This window comes from Pezoporus flaviventris, unplaced genomic scaffold, assembly GCF_033815535.1.
Source record: "Pezoporus flaviventris isolate CSIRO_AGI_PZ_B2104156 unplaced genomic scaffold, CSIRO_AGI_Pfla_v1 ptg000047l, whole genome shotgun sequence".
NCBI lineage: Eukaryota > Metazoa > Chordata > Aves > Psittaciformes > Psittacidae > Pezoporus > Pezoporus flaviventris.
In genome coordinates, this window is record NW_026892595.1 from 9,265,149 (window position 1) to 9,290,100 (window position 24,952).

A 24,952-nucleotide genomic window follows, 5' to 3' on the forward strand; every position below is an offset into this window, starting at 1 on the left:
AAGGGTGATGTGCTGGGGGCTTTTCAAGAATAATTTGTCTTTTCAGTTAAATGCAGAATGGGCAGATGGGCTTTTAAAACCTGGCCTGATGCCTCTGAAAATGCACATTTTGTTTAGATACTGCCCTGCCTCTGTAATGTTTTGTCTCTCTTCTAATAAACTCAGAGGCTGTGGTTTTAAGAGCTGCAGCAGATCTTGGGTTTTCTTCTCTGGCAGAAGTCCATAATCCTTTCCCTGTGACATCATAATTGTTCCTGCAATCACAAGCTGTGATGCCACAAAGAAAGGCTCCAGCTTCATGAGGCAGGAAGGGGAATAAACAGCTGGAATAGACAAACTGTTTAAGAAACATATTATATCATTAATATTACAAGCCGGGTGTGAGAAGAGAAAAAGCAGTACAAGGCATATTGAAAAATCAGGGTTTAGAAGAAAAAATGTCTGAATAATAGATTCACGTCCCTGCTAAATCTGTTCTGGCAGTGCAGAACTGACTTAAAAGGCCACGTCATTATCCCTCTGTGTATTGAGATTTCAAAACAGGGTAGAGCTAGCACAGCCCCAGGAGAAAGTCTTGGAGTGAAAGAGAGACATGTGGCTAAAATTGGCTGCCTCTCTGGAGACACCAGTTAGCACAACAGTTACTGAGACCACAGAAACTTCCACCCTCCTTTAGAGACTCCCACACCTCCAGCGACATTTGATGTCTGCCTCAGAACTGCTTTCAGAGTTTTAATGAAGCACATGAGGATCTTCAAGGCTTTCTGAAAATTAAAACAGTGATGTCATCTCCTCTGAAAAAACTTGAGGCAACTTGACATAACAGACTGGATAAATACATGGAAGAACTTAGCAACATTCTACAAATACAGATGAATTAATCAGACTTCTCAGAGAACAGATTTTGATGAGTTTTCCTCCACTCCTTCAAAAGATGACTTTATATCTTCTGCATGCACTGAAACTGGGTATTCCAGTCTTGATTTGCCATGTTTAATTTCTGAGTGTTGTTAAAAAATCTTTTTATTTCCAGAAATTTTCTTAACAACATTCCTAGGTATATGATTTATGTTGTTAAGACTCCTATAGTTACACAAAGCAAATGCTGTGCAAAGCCATGGAGTTCAAGTTTCAAAATCATGTGTGCTGCTTTGAAGCTAAATCGTTAAAAGTGAAATCCCAGAAAATAATAATGTTCTTTCTTTCATGTTATATACAGGAGATTCAGGTCAGATATTTTCTAAAATGGTGATTGCAGGAAAAAACCCTGTATCTGGTGTGCATTATTTTAATGCAAACAAATATACTGCAGGCAGTCCTACCTTTGCCCTCCACATCAACCATAGCTTGAAGACGTCAACATGCCGCCCACACTGCAAAGCCTTGTCTCCAGTGTCATAAGACAGGTCATAGTGCTTGTCTTGTTGAAAGAGATAGGAGGCATGCATTTGATTGCAACTCTGCATCAATCCCTTGTAGAAACAAAGACACAAAAACGTGATTTTGGCACAGATGTGACTACTGTTTTGAGGGCTGCTTTGGGCAGGAAATTACAAACACCCAAATTCGCTGGAATATGTGTCGAAGGGCAAAAGGCAGACCAAAAAAAGAAGTGACAAAAGCAGACTTAGCTGGTCAGTAGTGGACTAAGTTTGTCACATCCCATTCAGGGCCCAGGACCTTTAGGTAATGTGGAATGCAGTTTCAGAGCCAAGACATTTTTTTTTATTAAAAAGCTGGACATGGTGTTTCTTAACATCATTACACATTAGTTTATTTTTGGATCTTGCCTTTATACTTTTCCTCCTTTCCTCAGAAGGCATCTTTTCTGGTTGAGTCAGACAAAGCCAATTTGGTGACTAAGCAGTATTACACTACTTTTCTAATTGCTTTGGACTCTGAAATTCTGATTTTCATTGTTTCCTTTCTCTGTAGGCACAGCTCTTTTCTGCAAAGCCCTCAGCTGCATATTGGATGCTTAAGTGGTATAGAAAGCTTTGAAAAGACCGAAGAGCTTATGGGCTTTAAACAGCCAGCTAGAGCTATTTCTGGGTTTCAAGACACCATTCTGAGAGGCAGCTTTGTGGGAGGGCCGGAAGCCAACAAGGTGAAGACACCTGGCTCAGAAAAGCATGAGGTTTCCTTTTTGACGTTTTAAGTGAAATGCAGGGAGCCATATTCTGGCTCTAGTTAAGTCCTTAACCAAGTTTAAGGTATACCTTAGGGCTGTTGCCTAAAACTGCTATTTCCAGTCCAAGAAGAATCAAAATATGGCTGTTTATCATCAAGTCTAATCTTCATGTGTAACTCAAAACCGAGATAGCAAAATAAGAGCAAAAAATATTACTTTCCCCTAATCTGAGCCATGTGTTCTCACTAGAGGTCAAGGATGGTACTTACTTCAGCCAGGCAGGACTTGTCTCAGGGAACTGACCCAGAGGGCAAATAAAAGCCAGCTTCTCTTTTCCTAAGTGCAATCACTTTGTGTGCAATCTGTTGTACAGCTGTTAGCAAAAAAAGGAACCAGCTTTTTGATAGCTGGTCTAGTAAGTGATGGTTGTATAGCAGCTGTCCCAGTAACTGATGGTTATATGAGAATTACAAGCCTGGAGGGTAATTTAAATTCTAGTACTAAATGAAAAGTCTACTTTTTACTCCAAATGAACTTAGTGTTCCATTCTTAATTCCACGTGCCCCAAAGTGGATATCTAGATCAGGGCTGGATGGAAATATCTACCATAAAAATCTAGAAAGTGTAATGATGCCTAGATCCTGAACCAAATGTTCTGCACATATACCATACCATTCACCCCAAGAGGACTTGAATTTGCCTGCAGCTACATTTTATGTTACACAGCAGCTAGTGGAGTTACACAGTTATGCACTCAGTATTTATCTATGGACATTTTGAATGGAAAGCCACAAAACTCTGTAAAGATTTTGCCATGGATTAGGTCTATTATTTCTGGTAGACAGCTGCTTTAATTCCTTTTGCAGTCACAGCCTGAGCACTAGAAGTCTATTTCTCAGTTTCTTTCATAACCCTCCTCACATTAGCTAATATTAGCTATGGCACAGTTATGAAGAAAACATCCAGGATATTTAGAAGCAAAATGTCAGAAAAGATCAGGAAAAAAAGAAGCAAGTATACTGGGACATACCTCCTCTCTTACTAGCAGGGCTGAACACTGCAGTGGGACGCCCATCATCTTGTGAGGGTTCCAGGTCACTGAATTGGCCCTGGGACAGTAAACCACATGAAACTCAAACACTGTACTATGGTTGTGAAACTATGCAGACATTTAGAAATAGTTAGAATAATAATGAACAATGTGCACCTTTTTCTGAGCAAGCAAAGCTGAAAAGAGTCATGGCTGATTATTAGGAAAAGCAATGTCTTCATAAGGGACCTAATCCACAGCAGTTGGTTTTTGAATGACAATCCTGGCAACTTACCACACGGTAATTGCTCTGTTCACTGAACTTAATCAGTATTAAGCTTTCTGGGGAGTCACCTATACTTTATAAACATTGGGCAAACTTCCTGAAAACACCCACTTGACTGATGAAATTTCTGAAGTCACACAGCTGATTAAAGATGCAGATAGGAAGCCGGCAAAGGAGCAGATTCCTTCCTGTTGGTTCCAGTTTCAGCAAGATTTTAGTAAGTAGCTGACACAGGCATTTTTTAAAATGACTTTAAATGCTTCTGTGTGTGTCTAAGTCTCTGTGTAACTCGGAAAACCTGGCCCAAAGTAATTTTTGCCATTGCTCTGCTGATGGCAAACTCGCAGCTGCTTAATTTTAGCTTGGCTATGGTAATTCACACAATGGGAGGACTGGGTCCAAAATTACCACAGTAATAAACATAGAACCGATCCACCCTTCTACAAAAGAGTCTGATCCTGCCTCCCTTCAGGACACATTCATTTCAAAAAGAGCTGTCAGCCTAGATCTTGTGAACAAACAGGGTGCTGTTGCAATATAGCCTAGAGAAGAGACATTAGGGACTGCGGCAAGGGCTGAATGGAAGATTGTCCAGTTGTTTATTATTTTAATTTTGTGTTATGCTTGACTGGCTGTTTTTAAATTACTATTATTACATATGATGATTAGCTGATAGATGTATACATTTGCATCCTATTTGGCAGGCTGTCAAGGATTCATAGTACACAGGATTTCATGTGGTGCAGCTTTGATCATGTAAGTTGGCATAAATCAGTCAACTGGTACATAAAAAAACTTGAAGGACCCAGGATAAACTTGCAGGTAACATTTATGTGAACAGAGGTGAGCATGTTAGAATCTGGCAGTATTTTGCTTTGTAGGATTTGGAAACAGTACTGTAGGTTTATGCATATCTTTATCATTTCCTGCCAAATTGTTTCCACTCCTTCAAAGCAAACAACTCCAATATTCACATGGACAGCGGGCAGCCCTTCTCCGTTTTCTTCTTTGCTATTTAAATGGAACTGCGCAAGTGCCTGATGCAAACTCTGTAGGGAACCATCTTCCACAGGCAACATCTGGCCACTTGGCTTGGTTTTCTTTTTGAGTATTTGGCAGCTTTTAATCAGCTCAGAGTCAGTCATCTGATTACAACACCAAAGCTAATGATTCCGAACATGCATCCAGGTCTGTGAATTTCCTTTGATATGTTACTGTTTAATTTTTATCTGTGCCAATGCAGAATCAGGCGGAAATTCTTTTAAGACTTCTAGGTAATAGTAGTGGTATGGGTTTTCTCAAGTAAAAGGATTATCAACAACAACCAGATGTTAATTATCTGCCTAAAACATTTGATTTACCCTCAGGTTGCTCATTTCCCCAATTACATCCAAATACACACAGGAAAAAGAAAAAGTAAAATAAAAATCCACCATTTTTCATTTGTTATCAGTTATTCTGGGCTTCAATCATCATCAGTCGCTGACTGAGCCAAACAGTGAAGTAGAAAAGCTACAGGGATCTACAGATGTTTTTTTTAAAAGCATGCTCGGTACTAAATAACTGAGCACCAAGTTCCTGTGTGATTTTCTGGCTGTGGGTCACAGAAAATAAAGAAGAAATGCTTTTCCTTTAGAAATTTCAAATGGATGAAGGAGAGATTCAAAACTGGCAGAATTTGGTCCTCATACATCATTAAAAACAGACTGAGGTGCATTCACTGACCAGCTGCAGCCCCAGGAAGGCTTCCCAGAGCCTGCATGGGACCACTCATTCAGCCGCAGACATGCTTTTCTCAGGTAGCTGTCATACCCTGCCTGCGACTCTCGGAGACGGACACCAGACTGAAACCCCTGATGGTGGCCAGACCTATCTGCTGCACAAACCAGGGAACGTGCTTCCTTCAGGGTGTCTTGGAGCAGCTTGAAATCTGCTCTGTGAGGACTCTAGAGCATAGAAAGAATGGTTCTGCAACTCCTCCTGCCTTTTATAGGGGTATTTTTGCTGGACTGCCTGTTACCAGAAGGATGTGAGTACTCAGAGCACAGAGCGTTCCATTTTATGATCTCTCCTTGTACCTTGCTAACCCATCAAACACGAGTACCAGCTCCAGTTCTCTTCTATTCACATCTGTAGTGACTGGGTTGTGCTTGAATATCTACCATGAAACAGGAATGCCCATAAAAGTTGTTAGTCTTGTTCTTGTTAGTTTGCTCTAAAGGTATCCACATTTGAGATTTGGACAAACTGAAACAAGCCGTGTCCATCAAGCAGAGGAACAGCACTGGAAATGACAAATTTCATTAATCCATTGCCAAACATATGGAGATGGTGCCTATCAAAGCACTAGATAAAATCCAGTGGAATTCTGGATATAATGCATATTATTTGGAAAATCCTCCAATACAGATTCAACCTGAACTTCTCATTCCAGCAGAATCTGCACAGCAATGTGGGAGGCAAACTTTCGTTCTCATACTCTGTCCTCATTGGCAACTGGGTAAATTTTTTAACTTGCTGGGTATTCTGATGTCCTTTTAATGCATAATATGTAAGTTTTGAGTGTTGGAGGCAGTGTTAATTGAATCAAATTCATAGAGCCATTGGCGGCTTTCCAAATTTTGCATGTGAGATGTATGAGAAAGGAACTGAATTATCAAGGTATCCTCCTAATCTTCAGGAATTGGATCAGGAAGTTGTTATATCACGTTCATGAGCTCATGACTACAACTGTGTATATATCCAGGCACACATTTACTGAGAAGATGTCATTTACAGCTTGGAGAGGCGGTATTCTCTCCAGATATGCGAGAGTAGTGGTCAGTGACTGCCAGGATACTTATCCAAACTGCAGGTGCACCCACCTTTATGCTTAAGACTTCACCATATGAAACCTCTAAGATTAATTTTTTAGAGAAATGCAGTTGCTAATTCATGCTGGATGCTGAATCAGAGAATGTTGCAGAAACCACTCTGGGCCTAAGAACTGATGCTGCAAGGAACAGAAAAGCAAACAAGAAACGTCTGCTGTTTCTACTATAAAACAGCTTGGTAGCTGCACTACTGTGGCACTGAACAAAGGCACTCAGCAATGCGCCTTCAACTGGAAGGACAGTTTGCATAATTTCTTCATATTGTATCTTGGAGATAACATTGATTTTTGTTTTTATTTATAGACATTGCTATGGTAATCACAAGTGGGTTAAAATGCACTTAATAAATGTGTTTAATTAACATTAATAAATCATACCTTTCAACACCATTTAACTTCCATTTGTGTTTTCTTGACATCAGGAGGCCGCCTCCCCATGCTCCCTGGAAGGCAAGACACATTATCTTAATGAGAACTCTGCTTTTCTCCATGATGACATCTGTGCTTTCAGATCAGTTTGGGGTCCTTTCTTTTTTCTTGCTGATATGGCATGTTCCAAAATGACCAGGCAAATGGGGCCTGAGACATTAACTGTGCTAACAATTTTCTTCCAGTAGCTTGGAAGCAACAGTTTATAGCCCATAATCTGAGTGCCCACCCTTATCATCCTGCTGTTCCCTACCTCGCCAACCTCCTCTGACACACACACATTGGGCTTCCCCATGCTACAATTACTGACTTGCAGAGCTGCCCCGAGGTGAGCTGCCTTTTCTCCTTTAGTGACGAAGTGATGATAACAAACCAGACTGGGATTTCAGCTGCTCTGGTGAGTTTTCGTCATACTTCCAACCGCTACTGCTTACTGCTTGCCTCTTACTCATTTGCTTTTGCTCACACAGATCTGGGACAAACAGGCATTTCACATGACTCAAAGTACTTTAAAGTACATACAAATTCTTCTTTTGAATTGGGCTGATTTTGGCTGACACAGTAATCCAAGAGCAAGATGCTCAGCCCTATGGAAACTCAATGACCAAGCCGTTTTGGGGAGAGAATTCACAAAAATGACACAAAAGCCATTAGAGGACTGAAAGATGATCCTTCAGAAAGATTTATTGGCAAGAGCTCAGATGAAGCTAAGTAGCCAATCTGATAAATTTCTGTGGCATTTGCATTAACCTGTTCAGCAATTTGTAGTACTTTATTCCAGACAAATGTAGGCTTCTCTTCTGTATTTATTTTGCAGCTGCTGCAGAAATGGAGCCAGTGCTCAGTAGGTTTGTTATGTATTTCTTGTACTAATAGCATTTAGAGGTAAAGCTGATGGCCAAAAGTATTCAAACTTGGACCTCTTCAGTGTCCCAGTTGCCTAAAAGTACTGCACAGCCACAGCTCCTAAAATGTCCCCCTGCTCTGAGCCTTTCTGAGTGGAAAGTCAGTGCTTGGATGTTAGGCTTAATTACAGAAACCAAATACAACTGATTTCGTACAAGCTAACTGTCCAAAATGCTAATTAATTAATGAATGCTAATACACCTTATAATCCAGCCCCCCTCATAAAATGATACTTACATCCACATGCATCCAGATTTTGTACTTCTTGCAGATGTCTGCAATAGCTATGAGAGGATCAAATGCCCCATACACTGTTGTCCCAGCTGTGGCACTCACCAGAAAAGGAACAAATCCCTGCAAGAAAGCACAGAGGCATTTGGCAAAGTCAAAGTGCTGCACCCTCCTCAGCCGGCAGCACCCCCAACTCCTGTGTGGTGCCTCCACGGTGAGCCCACAAGCGGCTCCTAGAGGACATCCCTGCTACAATTACGCTGGTCTACTCTTACTTCAGCTGCAGTGGTACTATAATTTCTACCTTAAGGTGGCAGCAAACCTCCAAACCAGCATCCTTCATTTATTAGGATGCATGAGACAGATAAGGGCTTAGAACAATTCTGCTCCACACCACCTGCCTGAAACAAACAGGTCTGCCCTTCATGACGTTGCGTAAAACAAACCTCACCCAAGCACCACAGTGCAAGAAGTATTTTTGATGGACCGTGTGCTGGGCTGCATCATTAGCTATCCCAGCGAGTGCCTGAACATATGGTGGTCCAGTCCTGTCAGTGGGAGCACCACGTCTGGGGGAAGCGCGCAGGGGAGGTGTGGAGCTCACCTCTAGTTCCGTTCCTTGTGCAGAGGCAGGAGACAGCTCTTTTTGAAGAGAAGACAGCAATCTCTGTAAGGGCCAGGGACCATCTCTTGCATTCCCCCTGCTAAAGCCCGAGTCTCACAGAGGAGCACTCCCTGTTTTTGCACTATGATGTCTTCGGTCTGCCATTTTTATATCAGTGTTTCATTCTAAATCCATTTGTACTTATATTGATTTCATAAACAGTACTCTGAGCAGCAAAGGTGGAGTGTTTAGACTAGGGTTTAAACTATCAAAAAAGTCTAAACTTCCTTCTGTGACTGTCAGCAGGTTTGAGTGGCACTTATGTCATTTTGCCTTATTTTTTATCTACTGTATTGCCTTTCTTTGAAAAAGTGAGCTTTTAATGATGATTTGTGTTATTAATTTGGTAAGTCTATGAGCAATACTTTTCACGTGTTAAAATATATAAAAGTTCCTCAAATGATTACTCTGGTCTTGTCAATAGTCAGCTGAGTAACTGCGTCACAGGCTAATATAAAAAGGGAAGATGTTATGCAGAACAACATATTTAAATAAAGCCAAATAGCTCATGGAGATTATAAAGTAGCTCTAAACCTATTTTCTCAGCAGTGCTTGCCCCACTAATTGCCAGTCTATGTTAATGGACAAGCCGGTGTTATTTTACCAGGGAAAATAAAACAACTAGCTGTATCATTCATGCTTGGGTTTTGCTTGATTTTTTCTTTTTTTTTTTTTTTGGAAGCAGAGAAGCCAGTAAACTTACTTTTTGTTTGGCTTCAAGAATTCTTCTTTCAAGGTCTGATGGGATCATTTTCCCTCTGGAGCAAGAGAGAGTTGTGTTAATAATTTGATCTTGAAATCAGCTCTTGCTGTTACTTCTTCGCTTAATAGGAAGCCCAGATAGAAACAAAGTGACTTTTTTGCCCAAGGGTTATATAGCTTTGAAGAGCACAGAAAGACTCTGTCCATTAGTTTGAGTTTCTACCCTAATTATTTTGTTAACTAATTTGCATCAATATGGTGATGGCAACGGAGAGAAGTTATCTTGTGGCCACCCCCATTAAAGACTGATGCTACTCCATGGAACCTCCTGTTCCTGAAACTACAGTCCTATGAATATGCTCCAGGCTCCTAAGGAGAGGCTCAGCCCACTGTCCCAGGAAGCTCACTGGGTGCCAAATCCCATGGTTCCCTTCCAGTAGGCACAGAAAGTGCCAGCTGAGCTGCATGGCCTTGAGCAGCGCAACTCAGCTCTGGTGTAAGCAGTCACCTCTGTGTTTCCATCCCGGGGATGAACTTGTTTCAGGCAACTCTTCCACAGTTTGGTGCATTACATCTTTGCATTTGCTTGCACCAGCATAGGAGAAGAAGCCACCAGTACAGATGCATTAAATGCACTCTCAGGCCCTTTATATTGACTGTATTTGCAACACCTTTAGTATGAACCATTTACCTGAGATTCAGACTCAGTGGTATAAGGCTTGAAGGCTAATTTATGAACTCCTGTAAATGGATTAGGCGCAAGAGAGAACAGTGCTGATACTGAATATTGAAGTTAATATTTTCTTTGCTTTAGCCACAAGCAAGACTATCTAAGAAGACAGTATGCATAATGGCAATACAAACATTACAGCTGCTCACATTAGGGGAATAATGTTTTCACTGGTTTGGATGTTGTCCATTTAGATTAACACTACCTTTTTAAGACTTGTTCAGATTTTTTTGTTCACTAAGCATTGATCTCCTATTGCTATAAAAAAAAGAGCAATCTGTACTAAAACTCAAAATAGTTTCAGGGAAAGTAATAAAACCATTAGTCTTCATTTTGATTTTGTATAAAAAAACCCTGAAGTGTTTTCATGACATTTGGATGGATGGACATTAAAAAAAAAAGAAAAAAAATTCTTGTAATAAGATACCACTAGTTTTTCTAAGTGTTAATCCTTACACAGCTCATATTAATGCAGTACTATTTCAGTAGAAATAACAGGTTTGTATGTTTGAGTTTTCTGCAAAATCTGTTCTGCATTTCAGTTATTCAAAATACTGAAAGAATAATTGAAAATATTCTGAAAATATGATAGACTTTTAGAGAAGCTCTGAAAGCCTAAAAATCCCTACTTTTTCTTGCAGAAGTTCAAGGAAGTTCTAAAGAGTATTCAACTCACTGTGAGTTTCCGCCAGTTAGTTACATGCACATGTTCAGAGAAAAGCAGTAGTTGTCTTATCAACAAAACCTGTTTCTGGCATTATTAGAGGAATAAAAAAAACCAAACAAAACCCAAATCAAACAAACAAAAAACCCCCACAAAACACAAACAAACAAAAACATGAAACAAAACACCAACAAAAACACCACCAAAAAAAACAAACAAAACCAACAAACCAACCAAACCAAAACCAAAAAACCCCAACAAAACCAAAACCCCACCAAATCCCATGCCAAAAGAAGGCAGTGGGTTCCTCCTCCAAACACAGATGTTGGTCTTTTAGCAGTTTCTAATTGATTGAGCTTGTGCATAGAAAAACAAGGAGGTGGGCAGATCCCTCCATTGCCCAGATTTTTACCAAGATAAGTGATTATCCAGCCCCTGGTCACATTGAGTATGTGCAGGAATTCATAGTCAGAAGAGTACGATGTCCAATCAGCATCAAGCTTTATCAAGGAGCAAGCAGTAGGTTGGCTTTGAGTATAGTCCAAGCACATACTGCAACACACAACACCCTCCGGCTCCAAATCCAGCAAGCTAGCCAACAGCATTGCTTACTTTTGCACAGCATTTTCATGTGCTCAGATGACCTACAATGCTTAAAATACACTGCAAAATAATAGGTTTGTCCTTTCACAAATCTTACCGAGACAATGTGGCAGGGAGTTGCATGAGATGTGCTAGATGGCAAATATCTAGAGGCAGGAGGGCTCCTGGGTGAGGCAGAAGAGATTCAGAAGCAAAAGGCTGCTGAGTGCAGAATGAGTGTTGGTGTCAAGGCATTCTGTTACCCACATGTGTACACAGTCTTCACTGCTGCCACATCAGCAGAATTGACCCTTCACAGCTTTCCAATATCTGAAGGGGGCCTACAAGGATGCTGGAGAGGGACTCTTCGTCAGGGACTGTAGTGACAGGACAAGGGGTAATGGGTTCAAAGTGAAACAGGGGAAGTTTAGGTTAGATAAAAGGAAGAAGTTCTTTACTGTGAGGGTGGTGAGGCACTGGAACAGGTTGCCCAGAGAAGTGGTAAATGCTCCATCCCTGGAGGTGTTCAAGTCCAGGCTGGATGTGGCCTTGAGCAACCTGGTCTAGTGGGAGGTGTCCCCGTGCATGGCAGCAGGGTTGGAACTAGATGACCTTAAGGTCCTTTCCAACACAAACCATTCTGTGATTCTATGATTCTATGACTCCAAAGCTGCAGCTAATGCACTACTGCTACCAGTATGTCTACACAGTAGCAAAAGAGGCAACAGAAATGTATGGTTGTCCAGTCTGGGGTATGAGCAAGAACATGATTTTCTGCACATTTTTCTGGCTTAAAATTCGTCACACATTTACACTATACAGCAAAAACAGGCAAACTTTGTGGGTGCAGGTCAGGATGAGGAAGACCCAACAGGAAGCATTCCTGGTTGTGCTAGAAATATCAAAAGGATGTCATGGTACTCCTTCACTCTCCCACAAGTCCACATCTTCATGGAGGGTTGTCTGCACCACACCAGCTCAGTATCCTGTGCTAACAGCCTGCTTTGTCCTGGTGACATCTGTTGGGATTTTGTGAGACATGAAGTAATCCTGCTGTTTACTTCAGGGTGGGCAGGGTAAGCATTGTGGTCTCCAAAGAAAATTATCACACTGAATTTGCACAGGAAGAAAAGGAATATACCACTTCATTGATCCATGTCTGTCTTTAGTGAATAGAAACAATTGGATGTTTATTTTGATGTGTGTTGGTTGTGTTCATGATGTCATTAATTCTTCTTCACGGTGTGCTTAGTCTTTTGTTAATAAATAAGTCAATATGCAGGCGCTGTGCTTAGCACTGTGAATTGCTTAGTTGGTGCTCTTCTTTTAATGTGGGAGCAGAATATTTTGATAGCAGTAAAATCTTCCATAATTCAGTACCATATAACAGTGATATTTGGGATTCACTGTAAGAGCATTTTGTATTAAAAAGATTCTCAGTAGAATCAATAAAGAGTCATTCTATTAATTTTTGTCACATAGAAAGTTTTTCCCTAAAACTGAAAATTTTCATGATAACATGTTGATTTAGTTAATATATCCTTGTTTTCTCAAAATGGGTTTTCACAGTGAATCAAAACTTTTTAGTGGGTGACTTAAGCAAGAAGTTATCTACCACTGATTTTGTAGAGCCTGTGGGACCTGTAGGTTAGGTGCCTGCTGCACTACTCGTTTCCATGGGCCATCATCCTTGGTCACAATGCTGCCAAGACCCTTCTTTCTACATCCCATCACAAGGGTGTCTCCTTCAAGGGCAATGCAGAAAATGTTGTCCAGCTGAGTAAGATGGTGGGGGCATGAATTAATAGAATTACATTTGCCCCTCAATATTTCACTCCTATAAAAACCCCACTTCAACTCATTTTAATGGCTCAAAATGTGAGAGTCTCTAAACACTCTATTTTGACCAAAACATGGTTCTTCCTGGTTTCTTAGCTGAACACGTAAGGAATGATTGCTAGTTTGGCATTTTGTGTCATTTCAGAATGAAAGAAAAAGAAGTATCAGAAATCCCTGAGGAAGGCAACTTTTTTGATGAGATCCAAAACCTGACTTGTAAAGAAGCTACTGGCAGAACCAGTTCCTCAAGTGGTGTTGGTCAGTGTAAGGCTGGTGAAGAGGACAGTTCTACAATGAATTATGCCAACTGCTGACCGCAACCTATACGCTTTCTTTGAGCTGAGTACCTGATGATCCTCTTCCAATAAAAAGAGATGTATCTGGCATCCCCACTTACCTTTCATCACATCTAATCAAAATCACACTATCTGTACCAATACCCAAGGCTGCAGCTCCTTTCTTCACAGAAAAGTGACTCTGAAAAAGAACATTTTTTATTATGTATTATTTTTACTATTATTTCCTGTCTAATTTAATATGAAACACTACACTCTTGCAAGCCCTTTAGCAACTAGCCCCACACAGGCAGTAATTCTATTCATATTCATTTTGAAAACTATCACTGTAATTTGAGGCTTCATACCAGGTCACTACCATCAATTAGAGAAACAGCAATCACTCTATAATCTGGATTTACTCCTGGAATATTAAATCCATAACTGTGACTGATAATGGACCCAAATTCTGTCCTTGATGCATACCTGCAGCTTCTATTGCTTGTACAGATTCAGTTATGACCTTGGTTTACTGAAACAAAAAATGTGACATCCAGAGTGATGTGCTTCTGCTGTGTAACTTCTGGCCAAATAATACACTGAGAGAAATTAAGATAGGAAGCCTAATTGTGATCTCACGCCAGTGAAACCTAGTAAAACTCCAATTAATAAACAGAGCTACAGCAGTTTTAAGCCAGAACTGGGCTATTAGTAAGACTAGTAGTTAATCTGTATGTATAAAATAAAATGTGGACGTTATATACTGGAATACAAGTCAGCCTAATTTTCTCTAGCTCATAGGACTTAACTCCTGAGCCAGTCCTGGTTTGTAATTTTAAATCCTAGTGATTATAATAATGAAATAGTTTTAGATCAAATTATACCTCCAAGAATCTGATTTTGTATTAACTTTTTCCCAGTTGTAACAATATTGTCCGAAGTAATTTTAACTACAGATTATGAAACTTAAAAAAAAGGGCAATTCTTTCTGTGTGCTATAGTACCATTATCTTAGGATGTAGCACTATTAAAAAGATCACAGAAATAAAAATCTAACAGGGCTTTTTAGGTGTCCATGACGTTAAAGAAGAAAGGAAGACATATACTCTGCAGAAGACCACAAAGCAGAGAAGTAACCACTATTGCTTTGCCAAAGGGGTAATTGGCTTCAATGGTAATGTGAGCAGCAGAGAGCTGTAGAGAGAGACGGACATAATGGTTACACGTCTGCTTCACCTTAAGGCTGTGAAGTCAGTGGGATTTCACTGCATGCTAAAGGGCTCTGTACATAATGAACACTTGGAGAAATGAAAATCAATTCTAAACCAACTCGATGAGAGAGGAAGAAGTCTCTTCCCAGCCCTACGGGTGTCCCTGAGCCCCATGATGCAGCAGTGCAGATTTATGAGAGCAGGGAGGAGAAGAGGCCATGAGAAGACTACTGGCAGGAGGTTTATAAAAATTCTCAAGTTTAGGAAGATACTTTTGAACTTTGCAAAAACCAAAGAAGAGCTAGAATATTGCCACCATAGGGACGGTTCACTGATACATTGTGTGAAGCTGAAACTGGATTTCTATTCTTAAAAAAAAAACATGTTTTATTTGTGTATTACACAAACTGAGGTGCACATACTACATAGTGTAATATATAAATACAGATAGAGATGTAGGAGTGAAGAGTCATAGATACATTTCATTGGGTTTTGAGTCAATGACATTACACTGATTAATTTTGCTTCTTATTCCATACTAGTTAAAATAGATTTACTATCGTAATTTGTTTTTCTAATAGAAAATAGAACTATTTAAAGTGCCTTAAGAAAAAAGAAAATACAGATTTGAGTAGTTTACTATGAGAAAGAAAATTAAGCCCATGTGCTCAAAGACATCATCCACTGGAATATGGCCAGGCTCAGCTGCCTCATTGAGAAGTCTCATGGCACTGCTAAAGCAGCAGTGGGGGAAAAAAAATTAATGTAGTGCTGATAGCTTGGCTGCCTGGAGGCTTTTTACAGACTGAAGGGAATACAGCAGTCAGGAACTAAAACAGGTTTAGGGATAAATTGGGAAGAAATATAGAAATCTGTGCACAGAAGGGCAAATGCAATTACAATTTCTAAACAAACTTTGAACATGATATCGTCAATCTGTATATACAGTCACAAACATATGACTGCTGTTCTGTGTTTTATGTCTTAAGTTAACATCAGAGGAATTAGTCCAATTGCCTGAGAGGCTCTAAAGAGCTAGGCTGAAAGTGAAAATGGAAAAGATATAGTTTGAAGAGCAAAGAAAACTTTGCTCATGATAATGAATGTTAAAGTTTAGGTTAATATTCCTGGGACGGTGCTGGAAATCTGGTTGCCTGTGTAATATAAAGGTAAACATAGGAAAATATAAAGGTCAAAGAGAAGGAAAGGTTTGCACAATTAAGCCTGATTAGGCTGAACTAATGAGGAAAGAGGACATTAATCGTGACCCCTTTGGGAATACGGGGCTACAGACTGTTCAGTGACACAAAGAAGTGGGCTTGAACATCATTTTTCACAACATAGCCATGTAGGAGTTATGCAGATCTAAAGTCTTCAGGTGGGAAAACCAGGGTCAAAGAGGGAGGATGGGTCAGACTGCCTGATGCTGGTCCTGAAGGAAAAACCAGCCTAGGAGAAGCTGGCAAGTCCAGGGTTTCACCACTGTCCTACGATTGTCAGAGACAGGAGGACACGGGGTGGGAACAGGCTGCCACAGCATCTTTCTCCCTCCCTCCCTTCATGCACTGCAAAAGGGTGCATGGAAGGCTACAAATACACCCTCAATAGAGCGGGACCTCAGTTTTTCTCTGAAAAGAAATGTGGTTAAAGTTCAGTGGTTCTCAGAAAATCCTCAGAAGGAGAATGTATAAAGAATTAGCCAATATTAGTGACAAAAGCATATTAGTGATCAAGAAAATAAACTGGTGATTTTGAGTCATGGGAATTTGCCCTTTGTCTAGTATTTCAAATGCTGTTAAGAATACGTCTGCTTGCCTGATAGTAATTTTTTTCGTAGTTAGATTTGTAAGTAAAAACACAGGGGATTTTTACTTATAAAACACAGTGTAAATTTATTACAGGTGCAATAATGAATAGGCCTATTGGAAAAAGGAGGAACTAGAATAATTAAAAATATTATGATGAAAATATTGAGTATTTATCTTAAATGAACAATGCTTCAATACACAGATGTTTCTCTTTTTGTAGCTTGCTAAATTACTTGCTAATAACCTGGCATAGTTGAAGCTGTCAGGAAGAACCATCCTACTTCCATGAGCTGGGTTTTCAGATTGCTGTTTCTCCTTGCTCACATAAATCCGGAGTGGCACAAGCTTTGTGGAGGGCTTATGAGGGGTAGTAAGTTCCCAAACACTGATCAAGCTGAGCCATCCACCAGCTGAATCCTCTGGCTGGCAGCCTGGTGCCTGGCAAACCTGGAACCCCAGGCTCACCCCATCAGCCACCCATCTGCAAAGGAGGTGAACACACTTTCTGATCCACCTCTCCTAGACTTTAAACAATGTGGGATCCCTGGATGTGTAGGCTGGGCTCCTTCTATCTTAATTTTAACCATCTAAACATGTTGCTGGTCTAGGCTTGCTGTCTGGGCTCCTGCAATAGTGGGGAAGAAAAACCACCTCCAGAAGGCACCTCATTCCTAAGGTTTTGGCACCCATTTTAGAGTAGGATGAGGTGTCTTCTGCAGATCTCGCTCTCTTTTTGTCAGCTATAAAAAGTGTATGAACTAATTCAGATTAAATGTTTACACTTCAGGTGATTAAAGTGACGTGGCATGAGTCCTGTCTTTAACATGAAATTGTAAGCTATAGCTTTTCCTTCAATTATCTACAAAAAGAGTAGACTGTCCCCCATCACAGTTTTAAATACATTGCAATGACATATGTTTCCTATTGTTTCCTGTAGCTACTGCTATTCAGTTTTCAAAGCTATTGGCTAATGTCAGGAGAGAAATTAATGTATTAGTGTTCCTGCACAACACACTAATACTTCACATTTTTTAAATGTATGACTTCATCCTGCTTTTCTAACACACTTGTTTTTTTCCAGTAAGGGTAATTTTACATTATCTGTGGATAAGAAATGTTGCACTGAGTTCAGGAGGATCCTGTAGCAGTGTAAAAGTCACAAGTTGACTCCTATCCCAAATGACTCTTTTGGGATAGGCTGCCCTAAAGCACTGTTTTTCTGGATAATGGTTTTAGATTGATTTGAATGGTGCTATTTGAATTAAGTTGCTCTTCAAATAAGACCAAATTTTCACTGTTTCCCCCTTGCTTCAAATACCAACAAAAAATACTTTTCTAGTTGTTATGCACTGGGTAATTCAAAGAAAGAATGCGCGTATCCATGAGTTTGATTCTTAGTTTCCTTAGGTGGAAACAAAACTACTTCCTACTTGCTCTATATGCTCCAAAATGTAACTTACGCCTTCATCATTCATGCTACCAAATGGAAAACATGATCTCCAGGCTTCTCAAATCCTTCCCTGGAAGCCCAGCCACACAGGTCTTGCCTCCGGCTGCTTCTTTCATGTGGCAGTCCTGCAAACGCCCTCCTAAGCTGCCAGCCAGAGGGCAATGCTACCTGCCATGGAAGCAGTGGGACTAAAGATCAGCTTTTCATTCTATGCAGAAATCTACCTAAAATCTCCCGTGGGCTGTGTGAAATTGAGATCTATTGAGATGTTTGATTTGAGACAGAAGTTACTTCTTAATTTCCTTCTGCCTCAAATGCCAAGAACTTCCACACTAGGTTTCAGAGACTGTTAAGACAAAAACTTTTCCAAAGCCACTCTTCTCCCACAGCTATCAGTGTAGTTTGCTGTATTGCCTGTAAGTAATGGGGCTTATCCACAAGGGAAAATCAGCATGCACAAAGCTGAAGCAGTGATTTATTGCTAACTGTCTCGTTTGATCTAGTTGCTGTGTATATGCTGCATCCACTATTGCTGTGAAGGTGCTCCCCTACCACCACAGACAATCCACCTCACACAGGCACTCCCCACGCTCCCTGAGATGAGATCCCTCTGAGCATGTGTGGCTATATAGAATGTGACCTTATACCTGAGCAGCCAACAACACCTCCCTTCACATGGATTCCAGAGCTGCACACCCAGTGAAGCCTCAGGCATCAGCTAGGTCACCCCAAGAGCAGTGCAAAGCGGATGCCAGAAGCAGACAGAGCTTCTCTGTGTCCCCCTGGTTCCGTAAGTGCATGAAGAGGTCCCTTATTGTCAGATCAGACTCAATCACCTGCCAGTTCTTATTCTGCATTTTCTTTTCCAGGACTACAACAGGAGTTATATTGCTGTTTCTTTGGTGAGCACCTGACCATGCATTCTTCACTGGGGGAGTGCTAGAGGGGTGGGAAATGAGAAAATCTGGACAACATAAGCACTACTGTAAGTCTTACTGAGTTGGAGAACAGAGGAGATGAAGAAATTTATATGCCTTTCCAATTATGCCCAACTTTTTTCTTATTCTCTGAACTGTGGATTGAGTCTGTACAGCCCCTAATTAAATATCAAATCCATGGAAAAACTGGAATTTTCTTAAGCTATATTTATACTACAAATAAAAAGGCCAAAGGCTGATGTGCAACCCGACTTGTTCTCTACAGCTGAACTTTCCTTCTCTACACCCATTTCCTCATCAATGTAAGATGACTGTCCTTTTTGCCTGCTACGGGTTATCCCTGCCCCATACTGTTCCCAGCTACTGCTGGATTACTGTTGTTTAAGAGTGCTAGTTGGCCAGGTCAAAATCACAAGAGGGAATGGCTTAAAATTCAGCAGGACTTAAGTTATAGACAAATGGATCAATAAAAATATTCTGAGAAGGCAACTCTCCCTTTCAGCCACTTTCTCCACACTGATAAAGGGATGTGCTCAGCTGAACACTCACAACAACCTAAAGCTAATGTGCTGGGACACAGGAGGAGGCCTTCATCTTACAGTTTTCACTGTGTTTGAAACGACAGACAAAAATAGTTTTTTATGACTGACATCCATCACTTTTACCACTCTGAGTCAAGGTCTCTTCTATCATACACAGTCCAGAACAGCTTCCCTGAAGGACATCACTTTGCTCCTGCACTGGTGCAGATCAAAGAAGTGCACTGATGATGCACTACAGAGGACTGAATTATGTCCTGAGCACAAGTGCATCTCAGTGAAATTATACCTGGGCCAAGACCAACCCAAGCAGTTATGGCGTATTTCACTGTCACTGGTGAAACAAAACCAGACAGAATCAGAGCGACAGGTAAATCACGGTCATACTGAACAGATCAGGGAAGATCCGCTTGCTGGGAGTGTACAGAGCTGCAATAGTCACATAACCTGGTTTAGGTGCCTAATGTAGGTTGAGTATATTAGGAGGCTGATCTCTCTGTGTGGTAAATGCACAGAAGTAGGTGAACACCTCCCCACCCCACACCCTCACCTCCCCGAAGGTGGTCTAGAACATCTAAATTAAGGAATATTTAGGCTCCTAATTCGGATGCTCCGCGTTTCTCTCCAGAGATGCCTCTCTTCACTGGTCATGCAGAGAATGAGCCTCCTAATTTAGGAGCATGATGCGCTCCTAAATTAGGAAGGGAATTACTTAGGAGCTGTGAATTACTCTTCCTTTCCCTTCTCCCCCACTAGCAGCTGAACCTGTCATGGTATCAGACTGAGGCCAGATTCTGATTACAGTAATACTGGCCGCAATTGTGGCATAACTTAAATTAATTTATAATAATGGAAGCTCTAGACTGGTAGAAATGAAAATAAAGTCTGGTCTGGTAGAAATGAAAATAAAGTCTGATCTGTGATGCTGAAACTCTTATCTGAGGCTTGCTGATACCAAATCTTTGCTTCTGTCTGAAAATTTTGAGAGCAAAATCTTCAAGTTTCAAAACAGATACAATAGCTTTAAGCTTTGTTTACTATCATGTCACATGTGCAAAGCAAATGGGAAATGATAGTATCCCACTTACAGTCTGCTTGTTCCATGGCTATCGTCTTACAAGGGCATGCAACTGTGACAGACAGAAACCAAAATCAGGCTGGGGAGTCTAAACCTCACATAGATTGTCAGCATGGTGTGATAAATGAGACAAATGACATTCTCTTATCTTAGTGTCTATTCAGGTTCTACACTACATTTCCTACCTAAAATGGGACTGTACTTCTAGGCCTCTGCAATTCCTGTGAAACAGCCTCTGCTGTTTTGAGGGTGAAATCCTGACCCTATATCCTCTGGGCAATTAAGTGTTAAAGGGTTCTGTCTTCACATTGTGTGGTTTCTTAACTTCCCTAGAAGATGTGCCATTACATACTTCATAAAAAACTTGACAGAAGAAAAGACAAACCTGCAATTTCAAGATATTTCTAAAATTTAACAATTTCAGATGCTGTTCTATGGATTTTCCAGTATATTTGATTTTGGAATGTTTAATTTGCTAAGGGAACTGCTTCTTCCCTGGCATGAAAACACAACTATTAAAGCTCATTTCATTATTTTGAGACTGATAGCACAATTTGGTTCATTGTTTAACATTCCATCACTATGAACACAATGACATTCTCTAATGATTAATAGGATTTGTTATTTTAAATAATCATTCTGAACCTTATTTGCAAGACTTATTAGGTCTGTAACTTCCATATGAATAATGCATCTGTAGCTGTACAGCCAGCTTTGGAGAGTTGCTACTCATTTGTAGAATACCCTTCTCTTTGACTGCTTTGGGGACAACTGTTCTGCAACACGGTGCCCGGAGTTATTATATCTCATCCTAATGCCAGAAAAGGCATCCTTAAAGGGATTTCCTTTTAGATATTTCTGATTTTAGACTTCTTGGGACTCTTTGCTCTTCATACTTGCACAGAATGGAAACGGGTTCTCAGATAAGTCAAAGAAGGCAGCCAGGAGGATGTTGTTACCTCACAGGGACAATATCCTGCTGAGCCCCAGCCATGGAAGAGTCCTTCCTGGCTGAGCCCTTACAGCTAGAGAGAAATTTTGAAAGGGACCATGAAGCCTGAAGAGGGCTCGCTGCCTGTCTTGGATATAACCCTTCCTCTTCCCCTTCCCCCTGCACCTGCATTCTCCACTATAAGATGCAAGGATTTTTAGATGGCCATAAAGCCAAAATAAACTCCCCAGTAAGTATGACTTCTGTATGGCTGTTCAAAGAGCAAGATACTTTGTGCCTCCCCCATATCTGACCACTCCGGTATCTCTTTTGCCCACCTCCCCTTTCTGCTTCCACTGCCAGCTCCCATCAATGCCTGTGCTGAAGCTTTTGCTCACAGGCAGAAACCCACATCAGAGTCTAGTTCCCCACTGTACACCACAGCTGCTCTGCTGTACACACACAGAGCATTTCTGTACTACTCTCTTCATGTATGTTATCATCCTCTCATTAAATAACACCAGGAGTGGTTTCAGCTAGAAACATTTTGACTCAAAGCGATTTTCTGTTCCCCCAGAGTGACCTGAATAAAAGACATTCCTTGCAAAAATTGCTGAAGCCTGATGATGAGCTCTCTTCCTCTAATGTGGTCCTTACCATTCACATTGATATTTATACAGGCACAAGTGAGAGCAAAATAATGGCAGTGGTTTGTTCAGACACAGATAACAGCACAGCTCATCCCTCTACATACCAAAAAGCCAGCCCCTTCCATTTTTCTATTCCCAGTGAAGGAACAACAGAAATGAGGACAGTTGGCTACAAATTCCCATTCAGTTATTCATCAAAAATTCATACAAGCAGATGCAACAGATAGGAAAAAACAGAAACACATACATGTTCTGATGTGAAGGCAACCAGTCTGGGAATAGCTGCCATTCCTTTTTCTTTAACTTCTGGGAACATCTTGAAACGTGCAATCAACATAGCATACATGTTAGATATGGCACCACCTGGAGTCCACAGTAATATACTGTTACTTTTTCTATGCATTGTAATATCATTGCAGAACAAACGACAAGTCTTGCTACAGATTTTCTAACTCTAATGCCACATGGCAGAAACATGGGTTCTTCTTCCTGATGCCCCTCACAGCTGGGTTGCACAATAACAGAATCTACTACTCCCAAACAGCAATTTAGGCAAAAAAAACTACTGCAAAAAGGTGACCGGGGCTTCCTTTTATCCTCATTTTTTCTGCCCTTTCCCTTTCAGTCCCCAATCTTATATTGTCATATACCATCAACACATAGTCCCCACTCTGTTCCACCTCCCAAGCAGACACCTTACAAGGCAACTTCCTAAGGGGCTTTGAAGTGAAACCTAGTCTGTGCCTTCCCCTCCCAAATCAGGGTGGTGTTTCATGTCCCGGCTCTGAGGAAACCCACACAGTGAGTCCCAATAGACACTATCTTTTTGGATAACTGGAGTTTGGGGAGGGAAGAAAAAAGGTAAAGGGTCATTCTAACACATACTTTCCTTCTTATTTGTCCTCTGATGGGAGCAAGGAAAAAAAGCTATATGTCCCTAACATCAACCGTAAAATCTCTGGCATACATTCAATTAAAATACCTATTTTAAGATGGATACTTTGCCCACTTCAAGATGGTTATTGGATGACAGCTCTGCAGTACTTTGTTCCCTTATTTCAATTGTCAATGCGTAAATTAGAAACAAGCACTTTCCTTTTCCTTTAAAAGACTTTTACAAACTGAATCTTTGTGCCCACAGTGGAACAATGTTTGGTTATACGTTAATGCTGCATGAGCACTATGGGAATATAATGCAGAACCTGAGGCAGACTCTGAGAACTTTTATGTATGTATGCACACAAACACACTCTCGCACATACACACACATAAAATCCACCAGTTTTATCCTGCATATATACTATATATATATACAGACTGATTATATATTGATATGTATATTTATATAAAGTAAAAGTGTACACTGATCATGGTTTTAGGGTTTTAAATGAACAGGTCAGAGTGCAGCTGAGGTAGAGTTCAACTAACCCAACTTTTAACTATCTAAAAATGGAGTGAAGAGCACAAGACATGCACTTCCAAAGACAGCTCAGCTCATCCTAAGGTAGCCGTTTGTGGTAAGTGGGATGACTTGCCCTGCAGACATATACACCCCTCTCCCTTGAATATATGGCAGCAGCTGTAACTAGCCTGGGTAGACACCCAGCGCTTGGATAGCCAAGTGAGATAAGAAGAGATAATCAACCCTTTAAGCAGATCAGCGTAGCTCTGGTGAAAGCAGCGACATTACACAATGTTACACCAGCAGGTATATGTGCTGGGAAATTTAACACTGTTTTGATTTTTGTAAGATTTGTATTTATCCCACTGGAGATTTATATACTGTTCCATAGCCCAGAGAAACCATGTCCTTTGTTTCTAATCAGTGTCCTAGCTCTGCTCTTGTAGTGAGGCTACCTCTGCTCTGGGCTTTCCCTGACCCCCCTGGTCCTCCTGTGAATCCAAGGGAAAATGCCATAAAGGGATGGCATCGCTGGCAAGGGGGTCAGTACAAATCAGGCTTTTTCTTCCCCTTTCAACTATCTTGAGAGGTATGAACATATTCTTACACTTCTTTTCACAAATGACAAAAGAAGAAATGGAGAGATTAAGAGGAAATGCTTAGGTATCTGTCCCAAAAAAATGCAGATGCCATGTAACCGCTGCTGTTGATGACTTAAGTGACTGAACTAAGGTGACCAAGTCGAAGAAATCTGGCCTAACTTGTCCAAAGTCATTGGCTCAGTGTCAAAAGAATCGAGACTGAAATGTTAAGGTTCCCCAGTAATGGGCTTTCCTATTAGTATTTATTACCTTGCCATTTAACCTTAAGCGTATTAATAAGCCTGCATTCTGCCTTTAATTTTGCAGCTGTGTTTACACCCACAGTTAATTACAGGCAACAAAACACACCTACAGAATCTGGAGAACCTAATCAGGCCTTTGAGCTTTGCATGTATTGATACTGTATATTTCATTCCAGAGAATGCAGAGTGAGAATCTTTTCAACAGTAAGGTCTTCAGCTGAAGCCGTGACAGCTTGAAATAAGAAGACAGCATAGAGATGATTTTGATTATTGCCTAAAACAGCAGAACCTGAACACTGGGTGCTGCTGAAGAGTGAGTTAGAAATACGCACCTAGCACAAACCAGACATTGCAGAGAAAGAAAGGATGAGAGGGGGCAGCACTGCAAACGCCAGCACAGCCACACACACCTGCCAGAAAGCCCGACCCCAGGCAGGTTTCAGCTAGGTGAAGTGAGCTCCCATATCTGACACACTAACGACAACCTGATCCCCCCCTGTCAGGCAGGGACCTCTTGCAGACCTGGGATGGATGGCAGTTCCTCCTGAGGCATGTATCTTTCCTGACTCACACTATCCTGAGCACAGCTTGCCACACTTGGGCAGATCTGGTGCATGGACTGAGCCTCTCTCCCTCCCACCTGCCACCCCAGGTCTGGCTGAGCAGCTCTGCTCCTTCCTCTCAGGTCCCTGACAAACCTGGCTGGGCTATTAGCACCCCAAGCCTGCAAGGCAAGGAACTTGCAAGTTCCTTACAATTA

At 40.9% G+C, this 24,952-nt stretch overlaps 1 protein-coding gene across 1 annotated transcript in view; it reads right to left on the reverse strand.

Moving 5' to 3' along the window:
• The window catches only part of GAD2 (glutamate decarboxylase 2), a 37,633-nt gene that overhangs the window by 3,335 nt on the left and 9,346 nt on the right, over positions 1-24,952 (reverse strand). Inside the window, exons 7-13 of the mRNA XM_061468226.1 lie at positions 22,194-22,309; positions 13,464-13,543; positions 9,253-9,307; positions 7,892-8,008; positions 6,698-6,762; positions 3,162-3,240; positions 1,323-1,472 (exon numbers count right to left, since the gene is read on the reverse strand). Of these exons, the coding sequence (XP_061324210.1) occupies positions 1,323-1,472; positions 3,162-3,240; positions 6,698-6,762; positions 7,892-8,008; positions 9,253-9,307; positions 13,464-13,543; positions 22,194-22,309 (662 nt within the window). The remainder of the gene's footprint in view (positions 1-1,322; positions 1,473-3,161; positions 3,241-6,697; positions 6,763-7,891; positions 8,009-9,252; positions 9,308-13,463; positions 13,544-22,193; positions 22,310-24,952) is intronic.